This window comes from Aptenodytes patagonicus, chromosome 21 (assembly GCF_965638725.1).
Source record: "Aptenodytes patagonicus chromosome 21, bAptPat1.pri.cur, whole genome shotgun sequence".
Taxonomy (NCBI): Eukaryota; Metazoa; Chordata; class Aves; order Sphenisciformes; family Spheniscidae; genus Aptenodytes; species Aptenodytes patagonicus.
In genome coordinates this window covers 2,609,944-2,621,422 of record NC_134969.1, presented here as the reverse complement: position 1 = coordinate 2,621,422, position 11,479 = coordinate 2,609,944, and the positions used below count along the sequence as shown (strand labels likewise).

Genomic DNA, 11,479 nt, shown 5'->3' with positions numbered 1-11,479 from the left:
ATACACACTCTCTAACAGACACCACTGTTTTTATATCTATCCCACACACACTCTGCTGGTTTTTTTGTATATACACCACACGCGCGTGCGCACACACACACATATACACAGAGACAGACACACACTGCTATTTCTACTATATGCCACACACACACACACACACACACACACACAGAGCTGTTTATAATAGATACACACTAAAGGACAGTGCTCTCTCTGTGTGTGTGTGTGTGCGTATTAAAAAAAAAAGTGTATGTGTATATATATATATAATATATATACACCCCCAACAGACACTGCTGTTTAGACGTGTATGTGTGCGCGCGCACACACACACACAGACCGCTGTGTCTGTTAGTGTGTATGTGTATAAACAGTGGGCTCGCTCAGCCTGTGTGTGTGTGTGTGTGTGTGTGTGTGTGTGTGTGTGTATAAGAACAGCAGTGTCTGTGTGTGCACATACACACAGAGCGGGGTGTCTGTGTACAGCTGTATGTACATACACGGGGTGTCTGCATGCGCATACACAAGGAGAGAGAGTGTGTGTGTGTGTGCGCGTGCCTGTGTGTGACTACAGGTGCCTATGCAATGCTGCCTGTTGGGGGGGGTATGTATGTACCTAAACTGCGACACCTGTGCGTCGACAGCCACAGGGCTGTCAGTCTGTATGTCGGTGTAAACACGGCACCGTCTGTGCGCACACAGGGGGCTGTCAGCGTCTGTACGTACACACGGCCTGTGCCTGTCTCTCCTTCTGTGTATATGTGTATGTATATGTGTATATATATATATATATATATATATATATATATAGGTATCTACCCTGTATAGGTGTCAACAGCGCGTGCGCGGGTGCGGGCTGTCACCACCAGGTGGCACCCCACTCCACACTGTGGGTGCCCCCCCCTCCCCGGAGGGGGGGGGGGGGAGAGGGAGGAAAACGCAAGGAATAAATAAATTTTTAAAAAGCAACACCACCCACCCCACGGGCCTGCTCAGCTTCCCCACCCCTCCCGTGGCCCCGCCGCGGTGGCCGGGGTGGCTGTGGTGGCACGCCTGGCTGCACTGGCACTCCTGGCTATGGTGGCACGCCTGGCTGCTGAGTAGCTGTGGTGGCACTCCTGGCTGCGGTGGCACTCCTGGCTGCACTGGCACGCCTGGCTGCACTGGCACGCCTGGCTGCTGAGTGGCTGTGGTGGCACTCCTGGCTGTGGTGGCACGCCTGGCTGCACTGCCACGCCTGGCTGCAGTGGCATGCCTGGCTGCTGAGTAGCTGTGGTGGCACTCCTGGCTGCGGTGGCACGCCTGGCTGCACTGGCACGCCTGGCTATGGTGGCACGCCTGGCTATGGTGGCACGCCTGGCTGCTGCGTAGCTGTGGTGGCACGCCTGGCTGCAGTGGCACTCCTGGCTGCGGTGGCCCATGTGGCTGCACATGCCCGTGGCGGGTCCAGCACTGGCCGCCGGCGCTGGCCGCGGCCACGGGGATCTGGCAGGGCCAGAAGGCGCACAATGAGCGGGGCCTTATCTCGCCCCGCAGCCCTTCCCGGGGCCACGGCTAGGTCATCCCCCCCCCTCCCCGGGGACGGGGCAGGCAGGGGGCAGCGGGGCCATGCGCCCTGCCCCCAGAGCAGGGCTGGGGAAGGAGCAGACGCTCCTGGCAGTGAGGCTTCAACAAGTTTATTTACAAATAATAAAAAGCAAAATAAATACAAAAAGTCTTAAAAGTACAGCCCTGGGGGTGAAAGGGCAGGGGGACCCAGGCTGTGCTGCTGCGTGGTCCCCGATTGTGGCCCCACCAGGACGGGGGCACCGTGGGGCTGTCCCCACAGTCCCCAGGGGGGTGGCAGGAGCCATAGCACCATAGGGACGGGCAGGGGTGATGGTGGGGACCCCACCCTCATCCCCAGCTGGCAACACCCAGCCTCGGGGCTCCTCCAGCCTGCCCCGGGGGCATGGACCACCACCCTGGGCACCGCTGGGGTCTTTTACCCCACCAGTTCCAGGGCTGCCCAGGGCGAGGGGGAGCTGGGGGGGGCAGATATGGGGGTGCAGGAGCACCGGGGGTCCCGCTGCAGCGCTCCCCCAGCCCCGTGCACGTGCCTGCCGGCGCTGAGCAGTGGGAAGAGGGCGGTGAAGGCGCCAGCACCGGCCAGGGCGGGGGGCGGCCACCTTTGAAGAGCACCCGGCTGCCACTGAAGCTCAGCCGAGCCCAGGGCGGGGGGATTAGTGGGTAAATCCCATGGGACACAGGACGGGCCCCCGGGGCACCCCCGGCCGCATGCCCCGTGCACGCACCACTGCACCCAGCCGCCGCGTCAGCACAGCGGGGGCACATGGCCCCCGGGGATGGGGATCGAGGGGACAGTCCCATCCCCCTGCCCAGCGGCACGGGGCTGTGTGGGGGTCCCACCCCACGGGTGCCTCCAGGAGGGGACGGAGGGGCTGTGGTGCTGGGCAGGGTCATCGTGGGGACAAGGACATCTGTGGGGCTGGGGGGCCCCGTGATGGGGGGGCCGTGGGCAGGGGGGTGCTCACTTATGGGTCATGTCCTCCATGCTGATGCGGCCCCAGACGCCCACCACGAAGGTCTCCACCTCGCACTCGTTGACGCCGCGGGCGATGCGGAAGTGGCCGCCCTCGCCCCACGCCGTGCCCCAGGAGTTGGCCGCGGTCTGCGGAGGGGACATGGGACACGACTCAGGGCTGTGTGGCCCAGCTGAACCCCCCCCTCCCCGAGCTGGATTGCACCTGGGCATGGGAAAGCAGCACTGGCACCCACCCACCCCAATGACTGAGCCCCAACAAACTCGTGACACCCACCAACACTCACCCAGTATTTTTGGGTCTGGCCATCAGGCAGCTGCTCTTCTCCCCACCTGCGTTGGAAGGGCAAGGGCAGTGAGCGGGAGTCCCAGGGCACCCCCTTGGGCTGCACCCCGTACTGTGGGCATCACCCCGCCCAGCACCGCGATAGCGGGGTGCGGTGTTGACCCTGCCTGTTTCCTGGTCCCGGCACCTCCCCAAGGGCCAGGCCGAGGTGTTTATGTCCGCTCCCAAAATACAGGCAGGTATATTTAGCCGTGGGGAAGAGGAAGGAAGCTGCTGGCACAGGGCAGCCAGCGCCACTCCCCTCCTCGGGCTCTGCACCTCCAACCTGCCTCCCTCCACTGGGGGGGCTGAGCACCATGCACTCGTGTCACTTGTATCTGCAGCCCCGAGGCAGGGCTCCCCTGCATCGCACCCCGCACCCTCCTTCCCTCCCCGCTTCCTCTCCCTGCCCAGAGGAAGGGGACGCCTTTCCTCCCCCGAAGAAAACGCTTCTCCCGCCCGGAGCAGGGCTCTCCACACCCCCTGAGCCCCCCTGAGCCCCCCACGCCACCCCCCACTTACCCGGTGATTTTGACCGAGTGGGTCCCGTGTCTCTGGTGCTTCGGCCCCTTCCCCTCAGCCACCGGCGTGTGCCGATAGATCCCACTCTTGTACATGAAGAAATCCTCGTGCACCTCCAGGATGGCTGCGGGCAGGGGGAGAGGGTCTGGGGATGCCGGCCATGCCCCAGGGGACGGGGTGCAGAGCTCCTGGGGCTCCTCGACCCCCACAGCAGAGGATACGGGCACCGGGGACATGGGGCATCACCCAGGAGGGGGAAGGTGGCAGCCAGATCCTCCCCCAGGCGATGTGACAAGACTCGGAGGAGGATTAAAAAAAATAAAGTAAAACAAAACCGACTGCCGAGACGGAGATTAAATCTCAGGAGTTAATGAGCAACAAGTGCCCGCTGGTGTGGGCAGCGTGACGGGCACCCTGGGGCTGGCGAGAGCACGGCGCTGCCCGGGCATGCGGCTAAACATTAAGCAGGGAGAGCAGCCGAGGTGGGGGGTCCCGGTTCCCACACCGGCCCCCGGCCGCAGGCAGGGCAGCTTCCCCCACCCACCTCACACCCCCGGCCATTGCAGCACCCAGCTTCGGGGTATGCGGGTGGGGTGCCCATGCTGGCTCCCTACCTTGCACAGGGCCGTTCTCCAGCAGCTCCTTCATGATCTCCTTCTCCTGCAAGCACAGAGCCGGGTGGTACCGGGGCCAGGACCCCCGGCACTGCCCTCCCCGCCCCCCGGGGATGCAGCCAGAGGCCGTTTCAGCACCCACGGGTGGGTGTTGTGGAGATGCCAGGTGGAGGAGCAGCTCCCCTGGGGGTTCCGTGGCAGGTTTTTCCCAGCTTCATTTCCAAACTTGGCTTTCTCAGGCAAACCACCCCGAGCCAAGCCCCTTCCCGCTCCCCACACCAAACGGCTCCTGCTTCGCCCACGCTGGCGGCCCTGCCCGTCCCGGCCCCGTCCCGCGGGCACTCACGCTGGAGGAGAGGCGGTAGGCGGGGGTGGACTGGTAGATCTCGTTGGCGTGGGTCTGGGGGTTGGGGCAGCGCGCCGTCGCCTGCCGCTTGCCCCTGCCCGTGGAGCGGCTGTGCATCATGCAGGGCTGTGCCACCGGCTGGCTCTCCTGGCTGGTGAAGGGGTAGCACTCGTCCGTCACCACCCTGGGCAGAGGGACAAGGACATGGGGAGGGGAACGACCACCCCGCTCCATCCCCAAAACCCCCTCCCCAAAACCCCACTCTCCATCCCACCTGGGCTGGCAGCCCACGGTCCCCACCTGCCCAAGGGACAGCCCTGGGGACAGGATGCGCATGGGGCACTGGGGGCGCCGATCCCGGGCTCTCCCTGGGTAACCCCAACCTCGAACCCCCTTATCCCACCCCAGCACCGGGGCAGCCTCTGCCCCCCCCCTGTCCCGTCCCCACTCACCCTCGCCTGCGGAGGTACCACCAGGCGCCGTCCAGCCGACCCCCACTGCAGCCCCGCTGGTTGCGGGTGTCGCAGGACAGGAGGTTTTGGGGCGACAGGGAGGGCGTCATGTGTCCCATGGAGTGGATGGAGATGCGGTCCGAGGCGACGGCTGGGAGCGAGCAGGGAGTCAGGGAGTGGTGGCTGCTCTCCCTCCTGCCCCGCTCCCCAGCCCTGCAGCAGCAGGTTTAGTCCCTGTCCCCAGTGGCCACCCCATCCTGGCCCGTCCCATCTCACCCGCCGTGGAGAAGGCCCAGGAACCGGCGCAGTTGCCCTGGTCCAGGGGCTCATGGATCATCCCAGGCCACTTCGCGGCTGCATCAAAGTGGCGGGGCAGCACCTCGTTGGAGTCCATGTTCATCTGAGGAGGCAGAGCTGAGGTATGAGGGGTGCTCACTGCACAGGGACCCTCAGCTCCTTCCCCCCGCCCGCAGCAGCCCATCCCCAGCAGCTCCCGGGGCATCCTCGGAGCCATGGTCCCCAGCCAGCGTTAGCATCCCCCAGCCCCGCTGCAGGGCCCCTCGGGACGGGGACACCCGTAGCCCTGGCTGAATGTGACCAGGATTTGGGTGCCCCCTTGTCCCAGAGGAGCCGGATCCCTCAACCTTCCCTAAATTTGGGCTCCTCAGCCCCAGCAGTTCCTTAGGCAATGACAGCACCAAGTGCCCAGTCTTGGATGCCAGCAAGGGCGGCACTGCCCGGCCGCAAGTGCACAGCACCGGATGCCTCGAGCCCCTCATTGTGGCCTCCGGCCTGCTCTCGCCCGGCCGCTGACTCACGTCCAGCCTTTCCGCTTCGCGGGGGGGGGGGGGGGGGGAGAACAGTGCCCCCGCCCCAGCCGCACACAGCTCAGCCTTCCTGGACGCGGCCGCGACACCCAGCTTATCCCAGTGCAGGAAGCGCCTCTAAAATTAAACCTCACCGGGAGTCAAGGCCACGGCGCTGGGCGTGCACATCGCTCGCTCCCCACCAGCACCCACGGGACCCCCAGCCACTGCCCACCCCGAATGGGGGGCCAGTTTCGGGTGCAGCCCGGGGGCAGGCAGAGGCACCCCGCTTGCAAAGCGCTGGTGCAGCTGGCTCTGCCGACTCAGCAGCTGTGGGGCCGGCTTTCCGATGGGAAATCGGCACGGAGGAGTGGGGGAAAAAACAACACCGGCAGCCCGGGGATTGTCAGGGGGAATTTGCTGAGCTGCTGTCTCCAAACACAAGGTCTGCCCGCGGCACCCACCCGGCACGGCCCCTTCCGGGGTCGGGGACACTGTGGGGACATCGCTAGCCGAGGGGATGGTGAAGCATTGGGTGAAGCCATGGGACAGGCAGGCTCAACCCTCAGCGTTGCCTCAGTTTCCCCTTGCATCTGGGGAGGGGGTGACTCACGTGCATCTCATTCATGTTCATGACGGTGGGAGAGGGCCGGAAGGTGCCCAGGCGGTGCCGGATCCCGTCCTCCAGCGTCATGCCCCAAAACTGGCTGTAGTTGGCAGCTCTCCAGCTGTGCAGCAGGAAGGGGCACGGGTCAGGGGCGCCCCAAAAAGCACCGAGGAGCAAAGCATCCCTTCCCCATCCTCCCGGTGCCCCGTTCTTACCCGTAATTGCCCCTGTTGACGGCATCAATCAGCTCCCCGTCCATCAGGCAGGCGTGGTCCTCGCACTGCCACTGCCCGCTGGGGCCGCAAGTGCTGCAGGGGGAACGGCACCGGAGGGGACAGTCAGCCGGGGAGGAATGGTGTCCCTGGGGTGACCGGGGGGACCCCGGGCAGGTGCTGCCCACCCCCAGCTGGGGACCCCCTGCTGTCATGGGCAGCCAGCGTGGGGCTGGGGCTGCTTCTGCACCGGGGTCTGGGGGTTGCACCGCAGCTTGGCACCTCAGGACAGGGTGAAGCTGGGCCAGGAGCCGGCGGGCAGCCCTCTGCATGGCCCTGGGGGCTGTCCCCCCCGCCCCGGCCCCGGTCCCTGCAGGAGCCCAAAGGGCAGACAGAGCATGGGACAGAAAATCAGCTGAAAAGCAGCCAGGCCTGCAGACTTCAGAGCGGGGCTTGGAAGCCAGCCCAGGGAGGGATTCGGGGCTGGCTGTCCCCCTCCGGGGCAAGCCACCAAGCCACTCTGGCCAGGTTAGCTGGGAGCCCTGCAGCACCCACGGGGAGACCCGGGGCAGGGGGTGGCTGGGGAGGATGTGCCGGGTCCAGGTCCCCCTGGGGAGCCCTGGCCTGTGCTCCCCCCTGCACGGCGAGCAATGCTTGGCATGCTCCCTCCTGCCTGCCAGCCAAGCTCCCGGCACACTCTTCCCTTTTAAGGAGCCATGCGAGGCCAGAGCCGTGTCCTGCCAGCCCGGCCCCAATCCTGCCGGCGGCACCTGCACCCCAGGCACCCACCCCTGAGTGCTCCCGGTGCTGCGCTGGTGACCCCGCAGCTGGCTGTTAACTCCTCGGGGACTCCCACAAGCACCTCAGGGTGCAGCCAGCTGGGTGCCCGCAGCAGCCCCCTCTGCTTCACCCAGGCATTGCGATCGCCCCCTGCCAACCCCCCCAGGCCCCGCAGGAGCCGGGTAGGGACAAGGTCTGGGGTGAAGCACTGCAGGAATTGCTGCTCTCCAGGCGCCAAGTGTGGGGGAAGAGGGTTTTGGCAGAAGAGCCTCAGCCCCCAAGGGCCAATGCTGTTGGGGAAGGCATGCTTTCCCAGCAGCAGGGACCAGTCATCCAAGTGCACGGCTTGGGGACCTCAACCTTCCCCAGAGCTCGGGGACATCCTCCAGCCCCGCATGCCTCTGTGCCACAGTTCCGGAGAAATGCCGGGCAGCACTGGGGCTTCGGAGAGGGGTCGGGCTGGCTTTTCACCTCCAGCTCCAGTGCACATGCCTGCACACACGTGCACACACACGTGCTCATGCCCTTGCACACGCTCCAGACAGAGCCTATGATTTCCCTTATCTGTCGCATCGTTGCGATCCAGCCAGCCCCGCTGCGTTTGCTCCTTGTCTGTGGGCAGATCTGTGCCCGCAGGTTCCCCTATCCCCCACCTCAGGGATGCCATTAATACCACCGCAGCCGTTTCCAGATAAACCCCACGCTGCTCGCTAATGCAAACAGCAAGCTCCTGGCGTGCAGCACAGACGGGCTGCTTGCACCCAAGCAGGTGGCAGGGATGGACTCTGGCCGCCTGGCATGGAGCCGCGGCAACTGCCAGCTGCAGACACGTCCCGTCAGGCTTGGGCAAGCTGGGCTTGGACCAGCACGGCCAGAAAAAACCCAGCAGTGCCGGGCCCGCGTCGGCAGCCGGCAGCCAGCCCGGCCATGCGCTAACGCGGTGGAGCAAGCGGCTCCCACAAAGGCATGTGCTGAAACTTGGGCGCGGCTCAAGGCCCCGGGCTCTCTGCTCCAAATATGCCAGAGCAAAGGCATTTGGCACCGGCCTCCGCCACCCAGCTCGGGCCCTGTGCTCCCGTTCCCGCTGAGCCGGCTGCGGGCAGCCCTGCCGCTTGCAGGCCCCCCGATGCCTTTCCGATGCCGGCAGGCAGTGTGCCGGCGCCGCGCCGGCGCTGCCCGCATGGCACAGGAAGCGCGGAGGCACTCACCATAGGTTGCAGTTCTCCCGGTATGTGGCTCCAGTGGGGTAGCCGCGGCCGGCACGGGCACAGCCTGGATGGGAGAGGGAAGAGCCCCGGTGAGCGCCCGGTTGCATCTGGGGTCCCGCCAGCACCCCCATGGCCCCAGGGGGTAAATACAAAGGGGAAAATAAATGTGGTCCTTAAAGCCAGGCAGGTGCCTGGCTGGAGCTCGGCACTTCCAGAGCTGCATTCCCATCCAGCCAGGGCACGATGGGGACCAGCTTGTGCCCCACAGCGCAGGGTGGGAGCAGGGCTGGCTCGGCGCCGGGAGGGTTAACCGTGGGGCTGCGCGTGGGGCTGCTGAGCAGAGCCGGCCTTGCATGCACAGGCTGGCAGGACCAGGATAAAAGGGCCAGTTGTACCCGGGAGCTGGCTCCGCTCTGCAGGGACTTCTTAGAGAGCCTTGTGCTGCGCGGCGGGGGCTGCCCGTGCCCCCCGCTTGCCCCCGTCTGCCCTGCCCGCCCCAGCTGCTGGGCGGGTTGAGTCAGGGCCAGCATCCGCCTGCCCCAGACATGACCGGGGAAGCCAGGATGGAGCACCATCCACCCCTGCTCTGCCCCACAGGTACGCGCCGCTGGAGTTCCCCCTCTGCCCTCCTGTCCCCCGCAGCCCTGTCCGTGGGGAGGCGCAGGGGATGGGCTGCGGGGCTGCGGGCTGCTCCCAGCCCTGTTTTTGGGAGCCCAGCCCCAGCCCAGCCACTTTGCACGAGTTTCTGCAGCTCCGAGGGGTCTGGAGTGGCTCTGCAGCGAGGGCAGGGCTGTGGGGTGCCGCGTACGGCTGTATCCATTATCCAGAGGGGCACCAGCGGCATCACACAGCATGTCGGGCACCCCAGGGCTGGCCCCTGGCACCCACGGACCCCTGCCTGGCCGGGCTGGGGGCTGCCTCACCTGGGGCTTTGGGGAAGGGGGCCGGGATGCCCAGGCAGTACTCCCAGAAGTCAGGGCAGCAGTCGGAGATGGTGCGGTTGCAGAAGAGGTCGCAGTAGCAGAGGGTGTCATGGTAGGGCACGGTGCAGCCGTCGTCGCGGCCGTGACAGCAGACGTCCCCTTGCTGGCAGTAGGACCCGCCAGCATCGTAGACCCCGTGCTCGTACAAGCCGGGGGCCAGCTCCCGGCGGGTGCGCACCCGGGAAGCCAGGGCCACCTCGGCCAGCAGCCAGAGGCAGAGCAGGGCCTGCAGCAGGCGCATGTTGTCGGCAATGTCCCCAGACCTGCAGCCGCTGCAGAGGGAGGGCAGTGAGCGGGCGGGGGGCAGCCCGGGGCCGGAGGTCCTGTGGGCACAGGGCAGCTCCGCAGCCTACGCCAGCCCCGTCCCGCTGGGTCGCCCACCCTGGCCAGCACCCAGCACGCCGCACGCCGAGCCCCGTCCCGGGGCACCTCGCCCCCTCCCTGCCTTCTGCCGGGACGCTCAAAATCTTCAGGTTTCTTAACTCCCCTTGTGACCATCCTGGCTCCGGGGACCCGCAGCCGCAGCGCGATGACCCAAAACACCGGCTCCCCCCTGGGTGCTCACTCCCCGGGCGGACGGGGGGCCCCGTGCCCACCCACAGCTCACTCCCCTGCTCCAGAAGCAAAACCGCAGCGAGACGGGGACCCCCAGGGGTGCTGCCCGGGCCCCCGCCCCGGCCCCGGTCCCAGCCCCAGCCCCAGCCCTGGCCCCGGTCCCCGCCGCCGCGGAGGCGCGGGGAGTGCGATGAGCTCCCAGGTCTCAGCCCGCGGGGCTGGGGGGGGCGCTGGGGACCGGGGGAGAAGGGGAGGGGGGGACCGGTCCGGGAAACCCACGGGGAACCCACGGGGCACGACCCCCGCCCGTCCCTCCCCGCCCCGTACCTGCCGCGCCCGCCGCTCCGCGCCGCCGCCGCCGAGCACCTCCTCCGGCCCCGCCGCTCCTTATAGCCGCGCCCCGGCCGGGGGGGCGCGGGGAGGCGCCGGGGGCAGCCGCGATCCGGCCGGGCCGCGCTGCCCCTCCCCGGGCGGAGCGGAGCGGAGCGGGACGGGGCGGGGGTCGGGCCCAGGGCTCCCGTCGGGGCGGGCGGGAGAACCGCGGCCCCGACGCCCCCCAGCCGGGGTCCCCGGTGGCACCTCCCTCCCCCGCGGGGCCGGGGGTCTCCCCGGCTCCGGCTCCTGCTCCCCGTGCCCCCCACCCCGTGCCTTCACAAACTGGGGGGTCCCGGCAGCTCTGCCAGCACCCCCCCCCGCTCCATCCAGGGGGTTCCCCACTGCTGCCCGGGGCAGGGTGTAGGGAGATGAGGAGAGGAAAGGAGAGGAGAAGGGGGGCTGCGTGACTCCCCCATCCCAGCACCCTGGCTGCAGTGTGGGCAGCTGGATGCAAGCGAGACAGGGACATCCCATCACAGCCCACGACACGGAGCCACCATCACATGGAGTCAGGCCCGTGTCCCCACTGCCAGCGCCAGCATCCAGCCAGGTGCTCAGGACCCGGGGAGGGGGGTCTTGGCCGCCCTGCAGGCTCTGGTTCCCTCTGCAGCACCAGTACTCACTGTAGGGCTTCAGCTGCCTGCCCTGGGGGCTCCTGCTTGCCTCTGGCCCGCGAGGAGCATCTCCTGGACCACCGTCCCTCGAGGGGTTGTGGTCTCCTGGGGAAGGGGGCTCACACCCCCGCCTTCCCTGTGATGGCCCCGGGGCCATCTCAGCGTCACCCCCGCTTGGGGACACACCGTGACACTTCTAAAGAGGCAGATGGGGCACGGCCCTTCCCGGGACAGCGACCCTTGAAGATGCCTCATGGCAGCCAGGACGGGAGGCACCATGGGTGGCAGGAGGGAGCGGGGTTCCCTGGGTGGCCGCGGGAGCCAGGGCAGGGGCTGAGCCCGGGGCCATGGGCTGGAGGGCTCCCGGCTCCCGGCTGCAGCCTGTGGGGAGGACGCTGCAGCCAGTCAGGGTGTGCTTGCACCCCGGTGCCCATGGGCAGGGAGCACTGTATCCCACTGGGCGTGAGGGCTGCCTTGCTCCCAGGGACCCCAGGGCGTTCTGGGTGCCCAAACCAGGGTCTTGTAAGAGCCCCAC

The 11,479-nt window shown here is 67.1% G+C and overlaps 1 protein-coding gene across 1 annotated transcript; it reads right to left on the bottom strand.

Moving 5' to 3' along the window:
• Positions 1 to 1,665: 1,665 nt before the first annotated feature.
• On the bottom strand, positions 1,666 to 10,327 carry TINAGL1 (tubulointerstitial nephritis antigen like 1). Its single transcript, XM_076357364.1, has 12 exons — positions 10,283 to 10,327; positions 9,341 to 9,672; positions 8,418 to 8,481; positions 6,433 to 6,525; positions 6,224 to 6,338; positions 5,081 to 5,204; positions 4,805 to 4,955; positions 4,353 to 4,536; positions 4,007 to 4,052; positions 3,393 to 3,516; positions 2,833 to 2,878; positions 1,666 to 2,674 (listed from the first exon to the last, which is right to left on the bottom strand). The coding sequence occupies exons 2-12, from the start codon at positions 9,639 to 9,641 to the stop codon at positions 2,534 to 2,536; spliced, it is 1,389 nt and encodes a 462-aa protein (XP_076213479.1). The 5' UTR covers positions 9,642 to 9,672; positions 10,283 to 10,327; the 3' UTR covers positions 1,666 to 2,533.
• Between the last annotated feature and the right edge of the window lie 1,152 nt (positions 10,328 to 11,479).